General features: G+C 63.6%; 1 protein-coding gene across 1 annotated transcript; it reads right to left on the reverse strand.

Annotated features, from left to right (window-relative positions):
• SYT2 (synaptotagmin 2) lies at nt 1–26594 on the reverse strand. Its single transcript, XM_054176486.1, has 9 exons — nt 26452–26594; nt 6831–7013; nt 5359–5528; nt 4079–4195; nt 3692–3859; nt 3364–3531; nt 2841–2958; nt 1786–1919; nt 1–847 (listed from the first exon to the last, which is right to left on the reverse strand). Exons 2-9 carry the CDS (start codon nt 6994–6996, stop codon nt 641–643), a joined length of 1248 nt encoding a protein of 415 aa, XP_054032461.1. The 5' UTR covers nt 6997–7013; nt 26452–26594; the 3' UTR covers nt 1–640.
• Nucleotides 26595–26664: the final 70 nt, after the last annotated feature.

Here is a 26664-nt window from a genome sequence, read left to right on the forward strand (position 1 = left end):
CCAGGGCCACACCAGCTGCAGTGGAAGCCTGCAGTCCCTGCAAACCTCTCCCCAGAAGAAACCAAGCCTGGACCTGGCAAGGGGCACTTGGCCATCCTCAGCCCAAACTCCTGGCTCTTGCCCGTCTCGGCCAGAGGGAGGCCGAGCAGCACGGGGAGGCGCCGGCTCTCCTGCAGAGGGTCTTCTCCACCGCTTGAGTTGCCACCCAGCTGTCGGTGCCCCAGGCAGGCACAGTGGGTCTGGTCATCCCGAGCCCTCGGGCTCTGCTGTCGCCTCCATGCTACATTCAACAGGTCCCCAGATGAGCCCAGAGGAAGGAGGGTGGCAGCGGTGCCCTGCGCTGGTGCCGCGGGAGGTCCCGGGCGCGCCGGCGGCTGTGCACCCGGGAGGGGAGGCAGGGGAGGCGCTGGGACATGCAGCAGGAGGGAGCGATGCTGAAGAACGAAAAGAACCATCCGTGTCTGTAGCCTCTTCCCCTGGAAGCTCTTGGCACTGTCTGGGAACCCTTCCACAGCCGTCGGAGGGGAGCTCAGCTGAAAAACGGAACAAAAGAACCAAAACCGGAGGTGGTGGAGCTGAGGTATCGGCAGCCCTGGCGCTGAGCCTGTCCGCGGCCGTGCCGCGCTGCCCCCGGCGGCTCCTATTTGCCCTTGCCCAGGGCTGCGTCCACCTCCTCCTCCGGCTTCAGCGAGTGCCACTGGGCGATGGGCCGCCGGGGGTTGGCCAGCATGTCTGACCAGTGCCGCAGCTCCGTGCCCGTCGAGTTGAAGCCGGTGAAGATCTTGCCGATGGCTTCGTTCTTCCCCAGCTTGTCGTAGTCCAGCACCGTGATGACCACTTGCACTTTCTGCAGGAGGAAACCTTCTTCAGAGGGGCAGAAAGCCACAGAGGCTCTGACTGCTCCGTGGCCTCATGGTGACTCAGCTGGGTGCCCCCCGGGATACCCCCAAGGCCCGTTCTGGGGCAGGGTCTCCTCCCTGCCCAGCTTCCTCTACCTCCTTCCCCAGGGAGCCCAGAGCTGCAAAGCCACTGTGGGGCCCAGCTCATGCTGGGGTGGTGTGGGGCTGGGGAAGAGCTGTGGGGTGCAGGGCTTGATGGGCTGGGCTGGGGCAAGGGGCAGGGGCAGGGGCAAGGGCAGGATGTACAGGGGCCAGAATCATAGACTCATGGAACTGTCAGGGCTGGAAGGGAGCTCAAGGCTCAGCCAGCCCCAACCCCCTGCCATGGGCAGGGACACCTCACACCACAGCAGGTTGCTCACAGCCACCTCCAGCCTGGCTGCAAACACCTCCAGGCAGGAGGCTTCCACCACCTCCCTGGGCAGCCTGTGCCAGGCTCTCACCACCCTCCTGGGCAACAACTTCTTCCTCACAGCCAATCTCAATCTCCCCACTGCTAGTTCTGCTCCATCCCCCCCCCAGTCCTACCATTAGAAGGCACCTGGCACTAGTGCCCCAAAGGCTCCTAGGACTCAGTGCAGGCTGCTGTGGTCACTACAGGGCCAGGACCAGAGGAAAGCCTCTCTGCAGCCATGATCTGGGCTGGGGTTATGTCTCCCATAGGTGCTGCCCGGCCTCCTGCCTCTGCCCTGCACCCACTGCCCTCAGAATCAGCCCAGGCCCAGGGTGGAACTGGAAGTATTTGATGGGGGATGAGGTCAGGAGGTCCTGCCAAGGCAGGAGCCTCTCAGGCTGCTGGGGAGGCTGGGACATGGCCTTGGGCAGCTGCAGGACTTCTCCCTTAATCCCTACCCTGCCTGCCTCCCAGGGATGTCACCAGACAAACCTGGATCTGCTCAAAGGGGATCTCAAAGCTGAAGGACTCATTGAAGTAGGGGTTCAAGGTCTTCTTCTTCACTGTGGTCTTCTTCTTCTTCAACCTCTTGCCGTTCTGCAGCAGGTGGATCTTCACATAGGGATCTGGGGGGGCAGGAGGCTGCATCAGTCAGGGATGAAACACCCAGGGGCCACCATGGGCCTGGCCCCAGGGGAAATCTCAGCCCAGGATGAGGAGCACCATGGGGTGAAGAGATCTCCAGGAGTAAAGGTCCTCTGAGGTTTGGGGGCAGAGGCCAAAGCCAAAACATTTGGGATTTGTGGGAGCAATTGGCCAAGGGATGAAGCTCTTCTGCAGCCTGTCAGCCCCCTTGCAGGAGGGCTGGGGACAGTGGAGTGACCTGGGTGGGTGCTGGGCTCTCACTCCTGGGCTTGGAGCAGGACACCTCAGAATAAAGCTGAACCCTTCCAGCCTTGCAGGTCCTTCTCCTGTTTAAGGCAGGTATGGAGAGAGCTGAGGAGCCCTGGGCAGAGCTCAGCCCTGTAGTGGGGCTGGGAAGACTTCCAGCATAAAACCTGCTGTGAGCTGAGGTCCTGGGCCCCAAGGTGAGGAGGAGCAGGACCAGGAGCAAGTGGCAGAGGAGCATTTTCACTACTCAAGTCCTGCAGTGTCCTGGCCCTGGACACAGTGAGATAGAATCACAGAGCTGTCAGGGCTGGAAGGGACCTCAAGGCTCAGCCAGTTCCAACCCCCTGCCATGGGCAGGGACACCTCACACTGCAGCAGGTTGCTCACAGCCACCTCCAGCCTGGCTGCAAACACCTCCAGGGATGAGACAGCTCCCTGGGCAACCTGTTCCTGTCCTTCCCCAGGGTCAGGGGGATCATCCCAATCCCATTTCTCCATGATCCCACAGCCAGACCTTGGGCTGCCATTGATGCAGGAGGTCCCAGGCACTCCAGAGTGGCCTCAGTGCCAGGTGGCCTCAGTGTCCTTCCCCAGCTTAGGATGCTGAGAGCCCCCACTGCAGGGTGGGAGGAGGATGCCCATGAGCCCAGACCCACCTGAGAGACCCCCAACATCCATCTTCTTCAGGTTCTTGGCCTCCAGGATGCAGACAGTGAGCTTGCCGGCCGTGGGCACGTACCGCAGGGAGATGCAGATGTCTCCCAGCTTCTCTGGCTGCCAGGCAGAGCAGGGAGCAGGTATCAAAACCTTGCCAGGGCATCACAGCACAGAGCTGGGATGGGTCCTGCATGCAGGGCCGCCCAGACCCCGCTCAGCCTTCGGTGCAGCCACAAGCTGGCGCCAGCACAAGGGGGCCGGGGCAGGCCAGTGCCAGCGCAGCACTCGGGAAGCTCATGCAGGTGATTTTCGGTCTAGAAAGGCTTTCGAGAGGGGAAACAACAGGGCCAGATCCTGCCCAGTGCCCGTGGCCAGCACAGTGTGGTGCTCAGATGAGACCCCCCCCCCGAGCGCTCTGGGACGGCCCAGCAAGCAGAGCTCCCCCCGCGGCCACCCCGCGGCTCAGCACCTCTGGCCAAGGGGTTCAGCTGGACGGAGGCTCCGTGCCAGCCCTGCTCTCACCTCCTCCTTCTCCCCGCTCTGCAGGTCCCTCCACTCCTCGATGGGCTGGCCCAGGTCCACGGTGTTCATGGGCACCTTCACCTCCCCGATGATGTCGTGCTTGGAGAAGCGATCGAAGTCGTAGATGGCCATCACCAGCGTCTTGCCCCCCAGCTCCTGGTAGGGAACCTGCGCCGAGGCCACGCGCAGGGTTGGCAGCGGGCTCCGAGAGCCCAGGCCGGGAGCAAGTGCTGCCGGCAGGGAGGGTCACCCCGTGGGGGCGGCACCCAGAGAGGCAGGAGGGGCAGTGGGACACCAGGTCTCGTGCTGGGGGCAGGAAGGAGCTCACCTTGAAGGTGAAGGTCTCGTTGAAGGCAGGGTTCAGAGTCTTCTTCTGCACTTTGGTCTCGTACTTTTTCTTCTTGTCAGGGAGCAGGAACACCTTCACATATGGGTCTGAGGTGCCACCCATGTCCAAAGCTGGCAGCTCAGCAGCTTGGAGGATGCCCACTGTCAGCTGGAGGGGGGAGAGGGGAGACTTCAGCAGCACAGCCCAGCCCAGGCTGCAGGTGCCAGGGGCTCATCTCCAGCCCAGCGTGGGGCAGGACTCCCTGTGGCACTGCACCCAGCTCCCTCCTGTGCCACCCAGGTCCAACAGGAGGCTTCTCCTCTCAGACACCCTCCCCAGGCAAGCCACACTGCCCACCCCCTCAGCAGACCCCAGCCCCTCCCTCACCTGGTTGGCCTGGAAATCATAGTCCAGGGAGAACTGCAGCTTGCCCAGGTTCTCAGGCTCCTTCTCCTCCTCCTCACCTTCCCCCTCTGTCAGACCTGTCTCTGCATCATCATCATCCTGTTGGCCCTGCAACAGCAGCCAAGGAGCCTCAGCTCAGCAGCAGAGTCACAGCCCAGTGTCCCCACACCACCTCCAGCACCCCAACCCTGCAGGCATCTCGACATCCAGCTTCTCTGGGCCAGCCCAGATGATGTGGTGGGGGCTGCCTCAGGGTGCCAGGGCATGGAGGCCTGGCACCTGGGGGCCTGGTTTGGGACTTCCAGTCCATGCTTGGTGAGCACCACAGCTGGTGCCAAGGGCTTAGCAGGGCCAGCTCTAGGCCCTACCAGCTTAGTGACCCAACCCTCCTAAGGCAAAGCCACCCCTGTCCCTGCCTCTCCAACCCATGGGGTGGGAGCTCCAGCTCCTTATCACCTCTCTGCCATGCCCCCAGGTCCCCCATCCCAGTCTGGAAGCAGATGTTGGAGAGTGAAGCTCATGGTGGCACCTACCATGGAGGGTTTCCCAGGATGGAGAGGGACCAGGCAGGCAGGACAGCCACAAGGGACAGCAGGAGCAGAGGAGGGAAGAGAGGGATGTTACCAGGGCCCCCTGGCAGGGTGAGCAACAGGGGTTTGTATGGCCAGAGGCCCCCCCAGGGGCCTCCCTCTCTGGGCAGTCCCACTCCACACCTCCCACCAGCCTGGGGGCCTGCAGATGGACCATCTCCATGCTCTGCTCCCCAGCCCTGCCTGCATGCCCACAGAGCCCCAGTGGCTCTGAAGAGCAGAAATGGACCCCCAAAATCTCCCACCCCCTGCAGATGACCCTGGGTCAGGGCCACCGAACTGGCCCTGGTCACCCCAAGCCTGCTGGCCCCCAGGGTGGGCAGATGGCTCCAGCTCTGTGCCATGCACCAGCAGCTGCCTCTTGAGCTCTGGCTGCCTGGGGCCCCCAGGCTGCTGGGTGCTCTGTCCTGGTGGCTATCAGCACAGCTCAGGGGGGCAGCTGAGGCAGGTGGGGAGACAGAAGGGATTAGAGCAGCATTTGCTGCTGCAGGTCCAGCTCAGCTTGAGCCTGGTCCCACCTGGGCCACCAGGCACTGGAAGAGGACAATGTTGCTGTCCCAGCTCCTTGCTCCTGTCTGCACTGAGACCCTGGGGGCTCCATCTGTGAGCAGCCTCAGCCAGAGAGCCCTTCCCAGCCCGGCAGGCGCGGGGCGAGGCGCCGGAGGCCATCACCTGGTTGCCTGACTTCATGTCCTTCATGTTCATGGCGTTCTTCATGCCCTTCCCCTTCTCCTTCTTGTTCTTCTTCTTCTTGCAGCAGCACTTCTTGCAGATGCAGAAGCAGCAGGTGAGGAGCAGGAGCCCAGCGACCACCGCGATGGCGATCAGGGCCCAGGGCGGCACTGCGGGCGAAGGACAGGGCCTGCTCAGCCCCACGGCTGCCCCCGGCCCCACGGCTGACCCACGGACCCATAGCTGCCCCCAGCCCCACGGCTGACCCACGGCTGCCCCATGGCTGCCCCCCAGCCCCATAGCTGCCCCATGGCCCATAGCTGCCCCCCAGCCCCACGGCTGCCCCTGGCCCCACGGCTGACCCACGGCCCCATAGCTGCCCCCAGCCCCACGGCTGACCCACGGCTGCCCCATGGCTGCCCCCCAGCCCCATAGCTGCCCCATGGCCCATAGCTGCCCCCCAGCCCCACGACTGCCCCATGGCCCCATAGCTGCCCCCTGGCCCCACAGCTGACCCATGGCCCCATAGCTGCCCCCAGCCCCATGGCTGCCCCACGGCCCCATAGCTGCCCCCAGCCCCACGGCTGACCCCCAGCCCCATGGCTGCCCCCAGCCCCACGGCTGCCCCCCAGCCCCACGGCTGCCCCACGGCTGCCCCATGGCTGCCCCCCAGCCCCATAGCTGCCCCATGGCTGCCCCCGGCCCCACGGCTGACCCACGGCCCCATAGCTGCCCCCCAGCCCCACGGCTGCCCCCGGCCCCACAGCTGACCCACGGCCCCATAGCTGCCCCCAGCCCCACGGCTGGCCCCCAGCCCCATGGCTGCCCCCAGCCCCACGGCTGCCCCACGGCTGCCCCATGGCTGCCCCCCAGCCCCATAGCTGCCCCACGGCTGCCCCCAGCACCACGGCTACCCCACAGCCCCATAGCTACCCCCTAGCCCCATGGCTGACCCCCAGCCCCATGGCTGCCCCCAGCCTCACAGCTGCCCCACGGCTGCCCCACGGCTGCCCCACGGCTGCCCCATGGCTGCCCCCCAGCCCCATAGCTGCCCTACAGCTGCCCCCAGCCCCATGGCTGCCCCACAGCTGCCCCCAGCCCCATGGCTGCCCCACGGCCCCATAGCTGCCCCCCAGCCCCATAGCTGCCCCACGGCTGCCCCCAGCCCCATGGCTGACCCCCAGCCCCATGGCTGCCCCCAGCCTCACAGCTGCCCCACGGCTGCCCCACGGCTGCCCCATGGCTGCCCCCCAGCCCCATAGCTGCCCTACGGCTGCCCCCAGCCCCATGGCTGCCCCACGGCCCCATAGCTGCCCCACGGCTGCCCCCAGCCCCATGGCTGCCCCCAGCCCCATAGCTGCCCCATGGCTGCCCCCAGCCCCATGGCTGCCCCCAGCCCCGGGCACCCTGTGCCACGCTCCAAGCCGGGACCATGGCTGCTGGGCAGGGGGTGGCCAGGGGCAGCCACTCACAGGGGATCTTGTTGAGCTCGTTCATGAACTTGTCCCTCAGCTTGGTGAACATGTCCTCCCGGCTCTCCCCGGCGCCCCCGGCCTCCGTCGCGTTCTCCAGCGAGGCCACAGGGGTCGTGGTGGCCGTGGCCTCCGGGGCCATCATGGAGGCCTGCTTGAAGGTCATGGTGAGCCAGGGGCTCCCTGCAATGCAACAGCTTCTTGGTGCTCTGCTCCCCAGCTCCAGACCCAAGCTGGCTTCACAACCCAGCTCCAGACCCAAACTGGCTTCACAACTCAGCCCCAGACCCAAACTGGCTTCACAACCCAGCCCCAGACCCAAACTGGCTTCAGAACCCAGCCCCAGACCCAAACTGGCTTCACAGCCCAGCTCCAGACTCAAACTGACTTCACAGCCCAGCTCCAGACCCAAACTGGCTTCATAACCCAGCTCAGACCCAAACTGGCTTCATAACCCAGCTCAGACCCAAACTGGCTTCACAACCCAGCTCCAGACCCAAACTGACTTCACAACCCAGCTCCAGACCCAAGCTGGCTTCACAACCCAGCTCAGACCCAAGCTGGCTTCACTACCCAGCTCAGACCCAAGCTGGCTTCACTACCCAGCTCCAGACCCAAACTGGCTTCACTGCCCAGCTCCAGACTCAAACTGGCTTCATAACCCAGCTCCAGACCCAAACTGGCTTCACAGCCCAGCTCCAGACCCAAACCGGCTTCACAGCCCAGCTCCAGACCCAAACTGGCTTCACAGCCCAGCTCCAGACCCAAACCAGCTTCACAACCCAGCTCCAGACCCAAACTGACTTCACTGCCCAGCTCCAGACCCAAGCTGGCTTCACAGCCCAGTTCCAGACCCAAACTGGCTTCACAGCCCAGCTCCAGACCCAAACTGGCTTCACTGCCCAGCCCCAGACCCAAACTGACTTCACTGCCCAGCTCAGACCCAAACTGGCTTCACAGCCCAGCCCCAGACCCAAACTGGCTTCACTGCCCAGCTCCAGACCCAAACTGGCTTCACAACCCAGCTCAGACCCAAACCGGCTTCACAGCCCAGCTCCAGACCCAAACTGGCTTCACAACCCAGCTCAGACCCAAACTGGCTTCATAACCCAGACCCAGACCCAAACTGGCTTCACTGCCCAGCTCCAGACCCAAGCTGGCTTCACAGCCCAGCCCCAGACCCAAAGTGCCTCGTCCATGGCCAAGCTCTGGACCCACAGCTCCTCTCTGGCTGCAGCAGAAGGCAAGGTTGCAAGGCAAGGTTCAGGGCAGGCAGGCAGCCAAGGGAATTAGCTTTGCCCACGGGGTTCAGGAGGTTAAAAGGTTCTCCAGTGGGAGAAGCAAAGAGCTGACCACTCTTGTGGAGAACCATGGCAGGAGGTTCTGGGGGCATGTGAGCTCTGCCCTGGGGGCAAACTGCTTCCCTGCATCTCTTCTCACTGCTGCTGGCATCACCTCCTGGGGCCAGCTGCTCCTCTCCCCTCCCCACAGCAGCAGAGAATGAGAGTTCTCGCCTCAGGAAGCTGTCCAGAGGTACCTGGGGTGTTCCTGCCCCATAATGGCACTGCCATGCCTCAGCAGCTGAGCCTCAGGTGAACCCAGTGCTCAGCCCCACACCAGGACCCCTTCCTCCCTGCCACTGCTGCTGGGGAGTGCTGGGGGCCTGGGAGGGCCCCCCGTGGGGCAGAGGCAGCCCTTCACACAACGAGGTGGGGGTGATGCCAGGCCTCCCACCCTGACAAGGTCCCTGCCACAGCCTTCGGGGTGGCGAACACCAGCAGCGCCAGTGGCAGGGCTGAGGCTCCCTGGGCTGCCAACAGCATCTGCTGGGCTTAAAAACTCAACTGGGGCAGCTTTTGCTCTTGGGGGAAAGGTCCCCAGCCCCACACTGAGCCCCCTGTTGCTCTGACCCTGAGAGCCAAGCATGGCTGCAGCATGAGCCCTCCCCTCAGCCTCCCAGCATCATGGACCAGCCAGGAGCATCACTTTGGGGTTCATCCTTCAGCCCTTGCAGCAGCAGCAGCTGTGGTGGGACTGCAGAATGGGCAAAGCAGAGAGCTTCCACCACTGGTGCTGCTGGGGGCAGCCTGGGCAGAGGGCAGAGCACTGGGCAGGCTGGAGGAAGGCCTCTGCTGGCTCATGGGTGGGCTCTTCCCCTGCCCATGGGCACCCCCACAAGAGGCAAGCTGGGTGGCACCCCAAACTGGGACCAAACCCTGGCATGGTCTCCTTTAGCATCAGTGTCTTGGAGACAGAGCTGATGGGAGTGTGTCCAGAGAAGGGCAACAGAGCTGGGGAAGGGGCTGGAGAGCAGGGCTGGGGAGGAGCAGCTGGGGGGCTGGGGGTGTTGAGTGTAGAGAAGAGAAGGCTGAGGGGAGAATCACAGAAACATTCAGGCTGGAATAGACCCTCAGGATCCCCAAGTCCAACCACTGCCCCTGCTCTGCAAGGGTCACCCCTAAACCCCACATCCAAACATCCCAAGCACCACATCCAAACGACCCTCAAACACCTCCAGGGTTGGGGACTCCACCTCCCTGGGCAGCCTGTGCCAGTGTCTGAGCACTCCTGATGTCCAGCCTAGCCCTGCCCTGCTGCAGCTTGAGGCCATTGCCTCTTCTTCTGTCACTGATGACCTGTGAGAAGAGACCAGCACCAACCTCTCCACAGCCTCCTTCCAGGCAGCTGCAGAGAGCAGTGAGGTCTCCCCTCAGCCTCCTCTTCCTCACACTAACCATCCCCAGCTCCTTCAGTTGCTCCTCACAAGATTTACTCTCCAGGCCCTTCCCTTCCTTGCCCTCCTCTGCCCTGGCTCCAGCACCTCCACCTCCCTCTTGTGTGGAGGTGCCCAGAGCTGGACACAGCTCTCCAGGTGTGGGCTCAGCAGTGCCAGGCACAGAGGGACAATCCCCTCCCTGCTCCTGCTGGGCACAGCATTGCTGATCCCAGCCAGGAGGCCTTTGGCTCTCTTGGCCACCTGGGCACTGCTGGCTCCTCTTCAGCTGCTTGTCCCTGAGCACCCCCAGGACCCTTTGAGCCAGACCCTTCCCAGCCACACTGCCCCAAGCCTGCTGCCCTGGCCCTTGGCCTTGTTGAAGCTCATCCTGTTAACACTGGCCATGGAGCCAACCTAAACTACAACCTAAAGCAGGAAGACCTCCTTGCTCTCTGCAGCTCCCTGGAAGGAGGTTGCAGAGAGGTGAGGGTTGGTCTCTTCTTCCAGGTAACAAGCAGCAAGATGAGAGGCAATAGCCTCAAGTTGCCCCAGGGGAGGCTTAGGTTGGCCATGAGGAGCAATTTCTTCCCCAGAAGGGTTGTCAAGGCCTGGCCCAGGCTGCCCAGGGTGGAGTCCCCACCTGCATGCTGGCTGTGATGATGGCTCTGGTCCATGAGGCATGACGGTGACCATGTCTAGGATCCAAGGGCAGGAGAAGGAGCTGGTGGAGCATGGAGAGTCTCTTAGATGCTCAGCATGTTTAGAGCGCTCCATGTGGAGCAGGTCCAAGCAGGTTGACCTTCACAGACACCCAAGATGCATAAGCCCACAGGAGGAGCTGGCCACTGTGGTCTGTGCTGGGCTCAGAGCTGCAGGCAAGTGGTGCTCCCGAGGGTCAGGAGCTCAGGGGCTGCATCCTCTGAACCACCATGTCCTGCACAAGGCCTGTGGCAGGCAGGGATCTGCTCTTGCCTTGGCTAGAGATACCCTGCAGTGGTCTCTGGGGACCTGGCAGCCACTTGAAGAGACCCCCAAGCCCCATCCTGGGCTGCACTGAAGGAGGTACCTGGCCAAGAGGAGTCAGCCCTGGACAAGTCCCTTCTGATGCCATCAAAGTCCTTCAGCTGCCATGGGCCAGGAGCAGGCCACACAATCCCTCTGAAACCTTTGGGGCTGAGATGTGGAGGTGACTGCCACAAAAACCTGGGAGGCTTCAGAGAGCCTCTGGGAAACAGAAATGGTCACCTTCAGGCCTCATGGGCTGGCTGCAGCCCCTGCAGCCACCAGAGTCATCATCACAGCCAGCATGCAGCAGCCAGCCCCCAGCAGATGGGACTGGGGGGGCTGGAGCAAGATGCTGGAGGTGCCCCACAGCCACCACATCCTGCTCCAGGGTCAGCCAGAAGCTGCTGTTTCTAAACCCCCACCCCCCTGAAGGTGATTCAGTGCAGAGGACTTTGGGGCTGCCTTCATTTTATTGCCTGCTTGCTGGAGCCAGCATTGGTGCCAGCAGCCTGACATCCCAGGTGGCACTGGGTGGCACTGGGAGCTGCAGGCATCCTTGTAAGCCAGCCCACTGGGAAGCAGAGGTTGGCATGGAGCCCCTTTTTACAGGGTGACAGGGCTGGGGATGAGGACAGGATGCTGTCCCCTGCTTGCCACGTGGCCAGCAGCCCCCTGCAGCCCCCCTCTGATCTCACTGCTGCTCTGCATCCATCAACCCTCTCTGGGTGGCTGCAGCACCTCCGGGTGGGGCTGCAGGAAAAACAGTGGTGGGGTCCCCATCCCTGGAGGGATTTCAGAGCCATGGAGATGTGGTGCTGAGGGCCATGCTTTAGCAGTGACCTGGCAGTGCTGGGCTAAGGGTTGGGCTCCATGAGCTTGAAGGTCTCCTCCAGCCCAGAGGGTGCCATGATTCTACCAGAAGGCCTTTTCCCCATCACCCCCAGGGCACACTGGCTTTGCCAGGAGGGAGGCAGAGCTGCCTGAGGAGCAGTGGGCAGGGAGCAGATGCTGCTGGGGCCCAGCTGGACACTGCCCAGCTCTCTGCAGGTGAGGCAGCATCTTTGCAGCCCTGCCCCCTGACCTGACCTGGGCAACCAGGGCAGGATGGGGGCAAGCATGGCAGGAGCTGGGGGTGGGAAGGAGAAAAAGGCCAGGAAATGGCTTGAGCTGGAAGAGGGGAGATGGAGGCTGGACATGAGGAAGGAATTGTTGGGAGTGAGGCTGGGGAGACTCTGGCACAGGCTGCCCAGGGAGGCTGTGGCTGTGCCCTGCCTGGAGGTGTTCAGGACCAGGCTGGATGAGGCCCTGAGCAAGCTGTGCTGGTGGGAGGTGTCCCTGCCCATGGCAGGGGGCTGGCACTGGATGAGCTTTAAGCTCCCTTCCAACCCAACCATGCTGTGACTCTGTGATCATGAGGGGAGCACTTTGCCAATGTAGCTGCAAGGGTCTGTCCTGAAGCATCCCCCTGAAATCCCAGCAGGAGCTGGTAGCAAATCCAGGAATGAGTTCCTGAAGGGGTGAGGGCAGTGCTGCTCTGTCCTGGTGTTTCCCCCAGGCTGGCTCTCACCTGGGGGCAGTGCAGGTGAGGAGGGGATGGTGAGCTGGCCAGAGGGACCTCCTAAAGGGGACCCAGGAGGTGACCTTGGGTCTGGAACTGGTGCTGGGGGTTCTGTGCCATGCTTGAGCAGCCTGGGCTGGAGGGCCATAAGGAAAGCCCCTCCCAGCAGGAGCAGGGGGGCATGGGGGCACCTTATGTGGACACTCAGCCAGGGAAATGCTGCTTTGGAGCTATTTGGAGACTTTTTGAGGGGCTGCCCAGGAGCTGTGGTGGCTACTTTGACTAGAGAGAGCTAATTAGCATCACTAATTGCTCTGTCACCTGCCCCAGCAGCCAGCGCTCTTCCACCTCACCGTGCTGGCTGGGTGCTGGCAGACAGGGGGAAACTGAGGCTCACACAGCGCCCCCTGCGACCCTTCAGCCCCTGCCATGAGGCCAAGGGAGCTGATTCTGCCCCACCCCCAAAATGAGGAGGCCAAAGTTTGTTCCCCCCTCGCCACGGGGTTTGGACTGGGCAGTGTGGGGCAGGGTCTGAGGTGCCTTGGGGTAGGTGTGGGGCAGTATCCTGGGGGGCAGCCTGGGTGGGTTGGGGGTTGCCAGGGTGCAGTGTGTGGGGCACCAGGGCAGGCTATGGGGCAGTAAGGGTGGGCAGTGTGACCTAGAGCATGTCCCTCCTCCTGCCGGTCCCTGTGCCCGCTCTGCCACCTGCTCACTGGGTGGCCTTGGTCACATCCCCTGGCCCCCACCACAGAGTGCAGAGAGAACCTTTCAGCTGGGGGTGAGAAGCTGCTCCCAGCCCCACAGAGCTGGTTCCCATGCCAGCAGCCTGTCCCCATGCCAGCAGCCTGTGCCCATCCCTCCCAGCACCCTGAGCCTGCTGGTCTCCAGGCCAGCCCAGGCTGGCGCTGCCGGGAGGGCACCCAGGTAGCCATGCAGCAGCGCAGGGCCTCAGCCAGCAGCACTGCAATGCAGTCAATGCAGTCCTGCTCCTGCTCCTGCTCCTGCTCCTGCTCCTGCTCCTGCTCCTGCTCCTGCTGTCTTTTTTTTCCCCCTCTCCTTTTGCAGTTTTTCTTCCCCCCCCTTCCCCAAGTTGCAGCAGCAGCTGGCATGGAGCTGGGGTGGCCCTGGGAGCCATCCTGGCTGCAGGTGGGAAAGGAGCTCAGCCTCTGCTCTGCCCCTGTACCCTCAAAGGCCATTTGCTGTGATTCCTCCAGTACAAAGTTCCCTCTTTATTCCTCCCCTGGTTTGGAGCTGCCCACCCCCCACCCCCCCTGCTCTGCCCAGACCCCAGCGCCTCAAGGACATAAATAAATCAGGAGGGTTATAAATAACCATTTCCATCAGTCTCTGGCCCAGGAACCAGCAGGGCTCAGGGCACCATTGATGAATACCAGCTGGGAAGGGACCCCTCCCACCCTGCTAAACCCCGGGGACCCCTCCAGCCCCTCCCTGGGCAGCAGCACCCTTCAGAGGAAGCCACTGGTACGGCAGGACTCAACCCACACCCTCCAAAGCAGCCAGGACAGGGTGGGCATCACCCAGGCAGCTGCTTCAGAGACCCCACAAGCTTCCTGGTGGGTAAACACCCACACCCCCCCAGCACCCAAATCACCCTGTCCCTGTGGCACCCTGTCACTGAAGCACACTGTCCCTGTGGCACCCTGTCCCTGTGGCACCCTGTCCCTGCAGCACCCTGTCCCTGTGGCACCCTGCCCCTGTGGCACCCTGCCCCCGCAGCACACTGTCCCTGTGGCACCCTGCCCCTGTGGCACCCTGTCCCTGTGGCACCCTGCCCCCGCAGCACACTGTCCCTGTGGCACCCTGTCCCTGCAGCACCCTGCCCCTGTGGCACCCTGCCCCTGTGGCACCCTGTCCCTGTGGCACCCTGTCCCTGAGGCACACTGTCCCTGTGGCACCCTGTCCCTGCAGCACCCTGTCCCTGTGGCACCCTGTCCCTGTGGCACCCTGCCCCCGCAGCACACTGTCCCTGTGGCACCCTGCCCCTGAGGCACACTGTCCCTGTGGCACCCTGTCCCTGCAGCATCCTGTCCCTGTGGCACCCTGTCCCTGCGGCACCCTGTCCCTGTGGCACCCTGTCCCTGCAGCACCCTGTCCCTGTGGCACCCTGCCCCCGCAGCACACTGTCCCTGTGGCACCCTGCCCCTGAGGCACCCTGTCCCTGCAGCACACTGTCCCTGTGGCACCCTGCCCCTGTGGCACCCTGTCCCTGCGGCACACTGTCCCTGCAGACCCTGTCCCTGCAGCACACTGTCCCTGTGGCACCCTGCCCCTGAGGCACCCTGTCCCTGTGGCACCCTGTCCCTGCAGCACCCTGCCCCTGTGGCACCCTGTCCCTGAGGCACACTGTCCCTGTGGCACCCTGTCCCTGCAGCACCCTGTCCCTGTGGCACCCTGTCCCTGAGGCACCCTGTCCCTGCGGCACGCTGTCCCTGCAGACCCTGTCCCTGCAGCACACTGTCCCTGTGGCACCCTGTCCCTGCAGCACCCTGTCCCTGTGGCACCCTGTCCCTGAGGCACCCTGTCCCTGTGGCACCCTGCCCCCGCAGCACCCTGCCCCTGTGGCACTCTGTCCCTGAGGCACACTGTCCCTGTGGCACCCTGTCCCTGCAGACCCTGTCCCTGCAGCACCCTGTCCCTGTGGCACCCTGTCCCTGAGGCACCCTGTCCCTGCAGCACCCTGTCCCTGTGGCACCCTGTCCCTGAGGCACCCTGTCCCTGTGGCACCCTGCCCCCGCAGCACCCTGCCCCTGTGGCACTCTGTCCCTGAGGCACACTGTCCCTGTGGCACCCTGTCCCTGCAGACCCTGTCCCTGCAGCACCCTGTCCCTGTGGCACTCTGTCCCTGAGGCACACTGTCCCTGTGGCACCCTGTCCCTGCAGACCCTGTCCCTGCAGCACCCTGTCCCTGTGGCACCCTGTCCCTGCAGACCCTGTCCCTGCAGCACCCTGTCCCTGAGGCACCCTGCCCCAGCGGCACCCTGTCCCTGTGGCACCCTGTCCCTGAGGCACCCTGTCCCTGCAGCACACTGTCCCTGTGGCACCCTGTCCCTGCAGACCCTGTCCCTGTGGCACCCTGTCCCCGCGGCACCCTGCCCCTGTGGCACCCTGTCCCTGCTGCACCCTGTCCCCACGGCACCCTGTCCCCATGGCACACTGTCCCCGGGTGCCACCCTCTGACCACCATGCTCCAAACCCCAACGTGTGAGCCCTGCCCCCCCTGGTGCCTCCGCAGGGGCTCTCCTGATTTGCACCGGGGGGGTGGGAGCTGGCGCCAGCTCAGCCCGGCTCACGGTGAGGAGCCCCTCCCCGTAACTGCTCTCTACAACTCCCTGAAGGGAGGTTGTAGCTGGGGTTGGTCTCTTCTCTCTAGCAACCAGCACCAGAACAAGAGGACACAGTCTCAAGCTGTGCCAGGGGAAGTTTAGGCTGGAGGTGAGGAGAAAGTTCTTCACCGAGCGAGTCGTTCGTCATGGGGATGTGCTGCCCAGGGAGGTGGTGGAGTCCCCATCCCTGGAGGTGTTCAAGAGGGGACTGGATGAGGCACTTGGTGCCATGGTTTAGTCGTGAGGTCTGTGGTGAGAGGTTGGATTTGATGATGTTTGAGATCTCTTCCAACCTTGGTGATTCTGTGACACTGTGATAATTAAACCCCTGGCTGGGCTTTGTTTGCCGGCAGCGCCCCGGGGGTCTGGCAGGACGGAAAGCCCAGGCTGGAGGCAGGGATTCCATCTCCATCCCTTCCCGGGGCATCTCCTGCAGCTTTCACCCCGGAAAATCCCTTTCCCAAGCCCTTCACCCCTCCTCCTCCTCCAAAAGGCTTCATCCCACAGACCCCCCGGGCCGCCACGGCACAGCCAAACAAGGGAGGCTTTGGGGTATCCCCAGTGATGGCTCTTCAGCAGAGCACCACAGGTGCCACTGGCCTGGCAGGGGCTGGGCAGAGCAGCCAGGTTTGCACTGCTTAAAACAAACCAAACCCAAACATTTGAGCACCATGACTGCCCCCTGCCCCGGGGCCTCAGGGCCCCTCTCCTCCACCCCCACTGCTGTGAAACCTGCCCTCCTCAGCCAAGGCGTTGCACGAAGGGCCGGACCCAGGGAGGGAAGCTGGGGTCGTAGGGAAGGGCTGGGATGTCCCTGGCCTCAGCCGTGCCCAGTCGATCCCAGAGCTCCCTGCAGGGTCAGGGCCTGGGGGGATCCAGCTGCTGGAAAGCCCCTGGCTGCCCTGCGGGGGCAGCTTTGGCAGCAGCAACCTCTCCTCTCCGGGGAGGCAAAGCGACGACGGAGGGCAGAAAGCAGCAACAAATCAAGATTAATGAGGCTGAGGCAGCAATTAACTCTGGTAGCTGCTGGCAGAGCACCAGGCTGGGCTGTGGGCAGCTGCCAGAGCACCAGGCTGGGCTGTGGGCAGCTGGGGAAGGGGAGGTGTCGAGCCCCAGCTCTCCCAGCCCAAGTTGCTGGGTGCTGGCTTGTTATGGGGAGACCCCAACCTGAGGGGGGGGCTCATCAGAGCAATGAGCTACTGCTCCTGCACAGGGTGGCAAAGCTGGGGCCACAGTGCCAGCTGAGCTGTGAGTCACCCTGCTGGGGTGGGGACGTGGAGGCCACCCAGCCCTGCACAAACATCACCTTCAGGAGCCAGCCTCAAAACCTGGCCCAAAGGGGAACTCCCTCCCATTCCAACACCAACGGGAAGCCAGAGCTGCTCCTGAGACCCCTCCTGGGGGCCAGCAGGGATTTCAGGGTAGAGCTGAGCTATTTGGCAGTGCCCTGGGCAGACCCTGATGCCAGCAGCTGTTCTGGTGCCAGGGACAGCACAGGACAGAGCTCACCTCTGCTGGAGCCCCTGCACGATGCCTGCACAGCCCTCTGGCCTTTCACACACGTAAAGACCCCCAGCCAAGGTGTCCAGTGCCAGATCTGGAGGGGCCATGCTGGGCCAGAGCTTCAGCTCGCAGCCATGAGACAGGAGAGTCTAATTAAGGCACAGCCTCCTGACTGGGCTCCTAATGGCCATTTAATTAAACAAAAGCTCTGCCAAGGGATGTGAGGAGGCACAGGGAGATGGAGGGATCAGGAAAGAGGGGGAGCAGGGGAGGGGAATGCTGCAGGACCCCAGTGCTAAAGGGCTCTGCCATACCCCAGCTCAGCAAACAACACCCAGCCCCATTCCCCCTCCTCAGCACCGGCGCAAATCCATCAGCGGTGCCGGATCAGACCCTCTGCCAGCAGCACCCTGGGCTGGCACAGCAGCTCCCAGGGCTCTGGGAATGCTTTCACCCCAGGACTCCACTACACCTCCCATCTGATTGACACTGCTGAGGGCAAGGAGAGTTCCTGCTCCCCCAGCCCCACACTGCTCAGGGCTGGCTGTTTGCACTGTGCTGGCAAAGGGGAGAGGCAGCAGTGCAGGCGAGGGCTGAGGTGGAGTGAGGATGCCCAGGCAGCAGCAAGTGGCATCAATGGGATGTCAGCTGCCACATGGCTGGCACAGTGATATGTTTCCCTGTCCCCTGACCTGACTACAAGCAGGTCCCCACAATTGGCAAGACCCCCCAGGGCTCTCCAGCCCTTCCTGTACTGGGACCAGTGCTGTTCAGTATCCTCAATGATATTGACAGCGAGAGTGAGGCACCCACAGCAAACCTGCAGGCGACACCAAGCTGAGTGGGGTGGCTGATAAAGTCTGAAGAATGGGATGGGAGCCATCCAGAGGGACCTGGACAGGCTGGAGAGAACCTCATGAAGGTCCTGAACCTGTGTTGGGGCAGTCCTAGGTATCGATACAGGCTGAAGGATGATGATTGAGAGCAGTCCCAAGGAGAAGAGCTTGGGGGTGCTGAGGGGTGAGAAGCTGGACAGGAGCCAGCAATGGGCACTGGCAGCACAGAAGGCAAATGACAGCCTGGGCTGCATCCAAAGCAGCTTGGCCAGAGATGGAAAGAGAGGATCCTGCCCCTCTGCTCTGGGGAGACCTCACCTGCAGGGCTGTGTACAGCTCTGGGGCCCTCAACACAGGAAGGACACAGAGCTGATGGAGAGGGTCCAGAGGAGGCCATGAAAATGATCAGGGGGATGGAGCAGCCCTGCTCTGGGGACAGGCTGAGGGAGCTGGGGGTGTTCAGCCTGGAAGGCTCCAGGGAGACCTTAGGAGCAGCCTTCCAGTACCTGAAGGGGCTACAAGAAGGCTGCAGAGGGACTGTTCCCAAAGATCTGCAGGGACAGGACAAGAGGCAATGGCTTCAAACTAGAGCAGAGATTTAGATTGGATGTTAGGAACAAGTTCTTTACCATGAGGGTGGTGGAACACTGCAACAGTTTGCCCAGGGAGGAGGTAGTTGAGGCTCCATCCCTGGTGCTATTCAAGGTGAGGCTGGACAGGGCTCTGGACAACCTGCTCCAGTGGAGGATGTCCCTGCTGGCTGCAGGGGGTTGGACTGGATGAGCTTTGGAGGTCCCTTCCCACCCAAGATGTTCTATGATTCCTTGCCACCGAGGCACAGTGCAGGGCAGCAGCACCTTCAGAGAGAAAGCCAAGCAGGGTGGAGCCACCCAGCACAGGGGGGAACCACATCAGCCCTCCCAGCTCAGAGCCGTGCCAGGACCCTGTTGCCGCCGGGGCCACAGCCACCAGCGCCAGACCCACAGAGCTGCTCACTGCCCACACTCCAACAGCAGCCCGGAGCTGGCCTGCACCCTCCCTCCCCAGCCAGCCGCACTCTGCTCTCTGCCTCATCAGCAGCCAGCGCCCGGCTTGTCTAATTAAAAGCAATGATGTGCTGGGGCTCGGCAGCCCTCACCGCCGGCGCTTCCCTGGCAGATGAGTAATTCGGGGGGGCACCGCGCTGGAGAATCTCACAGCTCCTCTGGAAATTGATGAGCTGCTCAGCCGGTGGCTCCTGCACACCCCCACGGCCTCGCTCTGCAGCAGCTCACAGCCAGGGCTTTCCCCCTCGCCCCGAGCCGGAGGCGCCAAGCTCAGGGACCCCAAGCTCCTGTCTCGCTGTCCCGAATGCCAGGATCCAGGCTGCTGACCACGCTGCCCCAGCATCAAGGAAGGGGAGCCGGCCCCGGGCTGCCGGAGGAGCTCCTGTAACAGAAACTGTTCCACAGTAGCGGCGGAGCCCGGCGGGCTCGGAGCCTGCCGCTCGCCGGTGATGGAGGAGCTGCTCGGGCGTCGCGGCGGCTGCATTATTTACAGCAGAGCCGAGGGACGTCCAACAGTTAAACGCAGTCCTAAAGGCAGCCTTCATTCATCACTGGGTACCAGATTAATGGCTCCTGATGTTCCCGAGTCACAACCGGCAGCTCCCGCTGCCGGAGCGCTGCGCCGAGCTCCGCCGCGGCTCCACCGCCCGCTGCGGACAGCTAAAGGTCACCGCACCCGCGGGGCTGGGCGTGCAGCGAGCTGCGCTGGGGACATCCCATCCCGCCCCCTCCACTTGGCTCCCCTGCAGCAGCCTCACCCTCTGCCTTCCTGCCAGTCAGGCACCTGACAGCTATCTGGGTTCTCCTTGGTGCTCCCTTCTTGCCCCTCTCCCCCCAAGCTTTGTGCTCACCTAGGGCTGCTCATGGAGCTGCCAGGTTTGTCCCCACCTGAGGACATCTCCCTGCACGGGGGCCACCACTGACACCCACCCCAGGCAGCACAGGGACTTTCTGTGCTGAAACGAGGACAGCACCGAGGTGAAGCTGGGAAGAGGCAGCTGGCAGCAGGTGATGTCCAAGCCTGCTCTGTGCCCCCTGCCTGAGCCATGCCTGGCACCCATAGGTGCTGCTTGCCCCAAGCCCCATGTTACCAGGGCATCAGGCCCCAGCTGTCCTTTGCTGCCCAAGTCTCTGCTGCCCCAGCAGTGAAAGAAGGACAGGAGGAAGCTGAAACTGGGGCTGGTGCCAGGGCTCCAGGCCCTGAGGCAGCCACTCCCTGTCGAGACAACCAGCGTTTGGGTGCCAGCAAGGAAGAAGCTGGTGAGAGCTTCCCCCCTCCCCACTACAGCTCCTGGCTTCTCACATCCACCCAACACTGCTGCAATGCTCCAGGGACCTCCCAGAAGACAGCTAATTATCTGGGAAGCAACCAAGAGGTTGTCTGGAGGTACCTGCTCATACAGCCACAGAGCTTGGCACCTGCAGAGGTCAAGGTGTCCCTCACCCTGGGCACACCAGGAGCAGCCTGTGGCCTCTCCAGGCCCTGGTGTGGTGGCACAAGCGTGGCCCTGTGCCAAGAAGGGGATGGGCCAACCACACCCCCCCAATCCGTGGGGAGGCTGCAGGACCTACAGGCACCATTCACCACCAGCATTTCATCCAGAGCCTTTGGCACATGCCATGTGCCACCATGGCACCCACGGGAAAGGCATCAGGAGCTGCTGCAGGGCACGGTCCCCTGAGCTGTGGGGATGAAGCCATCCCTGAGGACACCAGAGCACCCTCTATGGCACTGGCCACCACAGCTGAGGCCCAGCCCCAGCCAGCACAAGGAGCCTGCCCCTGGCACAGAGCTGCAAGTGGCCAGAACAGCCTCCCAGAAAAAGAGAACTGGCACTGCCAGTGCCCAGCCCCAGCCCCAGTGCCAGTGGTGCCATGGTGGCCGTGCCTTGTTCCACCAGTGAGACCAGCACAGCACAGAGTGCACCAAAGGGCACTGGGGTGAGGTACTCTGGCACTTTGAGGGTACCACATGGCCAAGATCATCCAAATCCTGCCCATCTGGGCTGGCACAGCTCTGCCCGCACCGCTGCCTGGCTGCCAGCACTCCTCGGTGATGGCCCCTGGCTCCTGATCAATATGGGGAGAAAAACAGAAGCCAGACAAGCTCCTGGGGAAGAGCCAGAAGCTGCTCCAGGAGACGGCGTGGATCGATGCGAGGCGGGAGGCAGGGGACCGCAGGCCCTGCGCTGAGCCAGCACAGGCTGAAGGAGCAGACGTGGCCACGGGGTGCCACTCCCAGGGGTGAAGCTCTGCCTGCCTGCCAGGCTGCAGCCCCCAGCGAGACCTCCAAAGCCCTCAGCCAAGCACGAGGAGGGGATGGCTGCTGGGAGAAAGCCACCTCCCAGCCCCACAGAGCCCCCAGCGATGCTCAGCCCCCAGCTCCTCCCCCAGGGACCGGTTGCCTCCAGGAGCGATGCTGGTGGCTGCCTGTCCACCCCCAGCTCCAGAGCTTCAGAGGTGGAGTGCAGCCAGTCTCCAGGGTCGCCCACACTGGTGGCATTTGGGTTGAGAAAGGGGACAGCGAAGGGATGACAGTGATGGCATCCATGGGGATGCAGTACTGTGCCCACCCAGGGGGATTTCGTTGCAGCACCACCCAGCACCAACCAGGAATTTCCCACGGGACAAGCTGCCCTGAGAGCTGGGAGCCCAGCCCTGCCATGGGCACAGCCCTCAGTCACCACGGGGGGGTCCTCTGCTCCTCCTTGGCCCCTCTGAGCTGCATCCCAACATTGTTCCAGGTGGTCTGGGGACAGAAGCACAACAGCCCGCGCTTTGAGGGCTGCACAGAGCAGCTGCTCCACTGCTGCACCCTGGAGAAGGCTGAGGAGGCTGAGGGGAAAACTGAGGGGAAGGCTGAGGAGAAGGCTGAGGAGAAGGCTGAGGGGAAGGCTGAGGGGAAAGCTGAGGAGAAGGCTGAGGGGAAAGCTGAGGAGAAGGCTGAGGGGAAAGCTGAGGAGAAGGCTGAGGGGAAGGCTGAGGGGAAAGCTGAGGAGAAGGCTGAGGGGAAAGCTGAGGGGAAGGCTGAGGGGAAAGCTGAGGGGAAGGCTGAGGAGAAGGCTGAGGAGAAGGCTGAGGGGAAAGCTGAGGGGAAGGCTGAGGAGAAGGCTGAGGAGAAGGCTGAGGGGAAAGCTGAGGGGAAGGCTTTTTCCCTCCTGGAATATCCCAGCTGCCTGGGGGGCTGCAAAGCACCTTGACTCCCAGTGTTCAGCACCACCAACCACTGTCCCTTCTGAGGGTCCCCCAGGGCCAAGCCCACCAGAGTGGAGGGTCTCCATCAGGCTCTCACAGCACAGACCAGCAGCTGAGCCTGGCACGGCCACACCGCAGCTCATTGCGGCACAAGGCAGAGGCTGCGCCAGGCTGCTGGCAGCGGCACAGGGCTCGTGCGTGGGCAGCAGCGGGCACACACCGGCACCTTCCCTCCCAGCTCTCCTCAGGCCTTGGCCCCAGGAGTAAACCTCACAACTCCCCTGGGAGCAGAGTGAGACAGCATCAGGCCCTGCAGGGCATCCACGTGCCTGGAGATCCAGGCGGGGCACAGGAATTTGGGGTTGTTCTCCCCCTTGGATCCTCTGCCCGAGGCCGATGGGAGCCGCGCTGCCGCCGCAGGGATGCCCACTCCCAGCAGCCCTCAGCCACGGAGGTGCCCAGGGACATCCCACGTCCCCCAGGAGAAGGCAGGAAGCATCTCCCCCAGCACACCACAGCACTGCCAGCACTTTGTAGGCTGGTGCCAGCTCCAGGGGTTTGGAAGAATTGCTTCCATGTGAGGCACTGCAGAGGGCTTATGGGCAGTGAGGGACAGCTCAGCCCTCGCCACCAGCTGCTGGACCCAAACCAGTCTGGTGTATCCTGACCATCCCCACTGCCTGCAGACATTCCTCCATCCCTGTAGCTTCTGCCTGGTCCCAGAGGAGCTCTTTGGGCCTCCTGGCAGTGGGACAATCCCCTGGGCTGCCTCAGCGCGGGCTCATGAGTTGGATGTGCTCAAGCTCAGCACATCTGCCCCCAGCACCTGCCTGCACCTGATGCCACAAGCATCTGCTTTAGTCTCAGCTTCCCCAAATCCCTGGGGATGTGCCAGCCCACAGCCCACATCCGCTGCACCCTTGCGGGACTGGGAAGAGCTGGGAAACAAAACCCACCCTGGATTAATGAAACCACAGCAAACACAGCGACTCTGCTTGAGATGCAGGACAGGAAGGATTGTCTCAAGGCACCAGGAGCCCCCTCCAGGCAGCTGGGGCTGCAGATGTTCTACTGCCAGTGGCCAGCAGGGATGAGTCTGGTGCAGCTGGGTGATCCCTGCTGGGAGAGCAGGGTGTGGGTCCTGCCAGCAGCTGTTTGGCAGAGCCCAGCACTGCTGCACACACTGCCAGAGCCAGCTGTGGTTCCCAGTGCCCTGGCACGGGGGCTGCTGCACTAGCAGAGCCAACCCAGGCTGACAGAGAGTTCTGCCAGCCCCTGACCCCACTGTCTGAACAGAGCTCTGCCAGCCCCTGACACTACTGTCAGCAAAATCCAGGGGCACCGTGGTTCCTTCTCCAGGTACCAGAGCAGATGAGGCATCACTCAGCCTGCAGCACACAGGGAGCTGTGGGGAGAGTGGCCCCACTGGGACACAGCAGCCCCCAAGCCCAGGGGACACGCTGGGACCCTTCACCCCATGGATTGCAGGCATGGGCCAGTGACAGCGCAGGGCCAGCACCACCCCTGGCTGTAGATTTACCTGGTATGGGGCACCTCAGACCCCAGCCTCAGGCTGCCTAATTCATGGTTTAATTAATAAATGAGGAATTATGCCGAGTTTACCCTGGCCATGTGATGGTATCAAAATCCCATTAGTGACCAAGGGGAGGCCTGGAGAGCAGAATTAGCTTTGGCATCTGAAACACTCGGGTCGATGCGATAACGAAATCATTAGGGCTGATAATCAAAGAGCACTTTGGGGAATGTGGGCTCTGGTGGGAGAGGAGCCGAGGGCAGCCCCAGCCAGGCGTGGGGGTGAGCCGGGGAACAGCCTCAGTTTCCACCCGGGAGGGAAAGGCCAACCGCAGCCAAGGGCAAAAGCATTTTGCCAGCCTGTGCTTACCGGCAGCTCCGGATGTTGGCACAGGCAAAGTGCCAGCGGCTGCCAGGTTGAGGAGAAGCGTGGCCAGACACAGCACCAGGCTCCACTGCCAGGGGGCAAGGAGGGGGGAAATGGCAGGTTTGAAACCCAGCGAGCACTGGGCCTCACCTAGCTGCTTTGGGCAGCAGTGCTGCGGGAGGACACGGCAGCTGCCCACTCGCGGCTCTCCTGCGCAGCCCGGGGAAGGAGAAACTCAAGTCGTAATTAGGAGCTGCAGTCATCCGGCTCCTGGAGCTGGGGCTTTGCCAAAACCACCGCGAGCCGTGGGAAGGGCCCAATCCCAGCCCCTCGGGAGGTGAGCAGGAGCCCAGGCTCGCTTCACTGGCCTTTAGCTCAAGCCCAGTGCTGTCCTCGGTGCTGAGGGAACAGGAGGCAGCTCCCCAGGGAGCAGCCGGCAGCAATGCTACGGCTGCAGCATCTCCCCTGGCCGGCCAGCACGGCTCTGTGCGAGCGACTCGCTGGCAGAAAGGCAGCTGAATCGCAGCCCCCTCCCCAGATATGTAGGTAAGGATCTAGCCACACATCTAAGGATATATAGGGACACAGCCCTCTGTCCTCCCTCCTCCCGTGACTCCGGGTTCTGCACGGCAGAGGGGTGCAGAGCCAGGGCTGCCAGCAGCAATGCAGTGCAGCCAATGCTGGCTCACTGCTGCTGTCATCGCCGGGCTAACAGGCGGCGAGGGACATGTCCTTGCCCTGCAGAATCGGGGGCACTGGGGCTCCGGGCTGGCTGCAGGCAAGTAGGGCAGTAGTGCTCGCCACGGGGGGTTGGCAGAGCTGGGCTCAGTGCCGGGTGATAGGGCAAGGTCAGACCCATCCCTGCACTTCACCCCAAGGCACGAAGAGGAGAGGGCAACTGCTCCAGGCGGGGTCTGGAATTTGAGGGGGCAACGGTGTGCTCTGATGGGCTGTGGTCTTCCCAAGCAGCACAGGCAGCCTCCCACTGCCACTGCTGGCCTCAATGACCTTGGGTACATCACTTGCCTGGTGCCTCGCACTGCCCTGGCACACAGACCACCACAAACCACACTTACTCCCATCAAGAAAGACCCTGCGGGCAAAAGCGTCCAAGCGCAGCAAAGGCGCAAAACAGAGGCCACCCCGGGGGTGCCCTGGGGCTCGGGGAGCTCCCAGCAGCGTGCGGCCGAGGCGCTGCGCTAGCGAGGAACAATGCAGCAGGCGGGAGACAGCTCCTGCCGGTGGCTGCGCTTCCGTTCGGCGGGCACTGGAGCGACATCGCTGCAGCAGCAGCAGCAGCCTCGACGCACAAGAAACGAGAGCTCCAGGACTGAAGTTTTCAGTGCTGCAGAGGAGCAGGCGGGGAGTCCTTCAGCGCCCTGCAGCTGCCACAGCGTGGGGGAACTTCACAGCTGGACACCCAGCAGCGGGTGGCATCCCTGCAGTGGGTGACAGCCCTGCAACACCCTCTGCCCCAGCCACTCTGACCTGGAGAGCAGGAGAAGCTTAACTGAGGAGCGCCTGGTGCAGAGGGACAGCATAGTTGGGGACCACGGAGCGATGAGTGACACAGACGCGGGTCCCCCCTTCCTGTGCCACTGTCACCTTGCGATATCGCCTGTCCCCTGTGCGGCTCTGTCGGGATCACACTTGGAAAGTAGGCTGCAGGGAGCAGCGAGTGCTGGGCACAGTGCTATATGTGCCCAGGCTGCAGCACCCCGGTGCTGACGCCCCCGGCTCTGGGCTGGGCCCCTCCCGACAGCACCCAGCGAGCGCGGAGCGGGAGGATCCCGGGGCTTGCGGCAGCCACAGCGGGGACGTTCAGCCCGGAGCAGGGACTGGCTGGAGCTGGCTCCCGGCCAGGCCGCTACGGAGAAGCCACCGGTGCAGCGGGGCCTGTGGCCGCCCACGAACAGAGCCGAGCCGCTCCCGCCGGTTCCCACCACCGGGGCGGGGGGGATTCCCCGCACTGCATCGGGGACACCCCTACATCCCCGGCCACCTCCCGGGCTTGATCCCAAGGGCACCGCAGCCGGGCACCCACACGGACGCGGGGCTGGAACATCCCTCGGCACCGGAGGGCACCTTTGACCCGGCGACTCCGCTCTGCACCCCCGGGGAAACCCACGCCCTCGGGGGGGGTCCCTGCCAGCTCCGCAGCCCCTGCACCAGCGGCTGCATCCAACCCCATACCACCCAGCTCTGTCCTCGGCTGCCTTCGGGGCGCAGTACCCAACGGGCAGCCCCCGGGGCAGCGAGCACCGGGGGAAGCTGCGAACCGTGCCCCGAGAGCTGCGGCCAGCGCCGGCCCCCGCCCCGCCGCAGGACAGGGCAGAGAGATCGCTCCCGGCCGGGGCAGCCCAGTCCAGCCCAGCCGGGGACCGTCGCACCTCGAGCAGTGGCCCCGGGAAGGGCTCTGGGACGGGCTCGGCGGGGGCGCGGGTGTCCCCGTCCCGCAGAGCCCGCACCGCTGCGGCACCGCGGAGAAACTTCGGCGGGAGCGCGGGCGGGGACTTACCGGCGGAGCGGCGGCGGGAGCGGGGAACGGGCGGTGCGGAGCGGGCGGAGCGGTGCGGACGGAGGGAGCGGGCGGTGCGGTGCGGAGCGGAGCGCTCGGTGCAGCGGGACCGGCGCGGGCGCTGCGGCAGCCCCAGCCCCGGCCCCTCCGGGCTCGCGTGCGGCGGAGCGGCCCCGCCCCCGGCCCCGCCCCACGAGCTGCGCCCCGCCCCCG

The sequence above is a fragment of the Dryobates pubescens genome, chromosome 35 (genome assembly GCF_014839835.1).
Source record: "Dryobates pubescens isolate bDryPub1 chromosome 35, bDryPub1.pri, whole genome shotgun sequence".
In the NCBI taxonomy this organism is placed as follows: Eukaryota; Metazoa; Chordata; class Aves; order Piciformes; family Picidae; genus Dryobates; species Dryobates pubescens.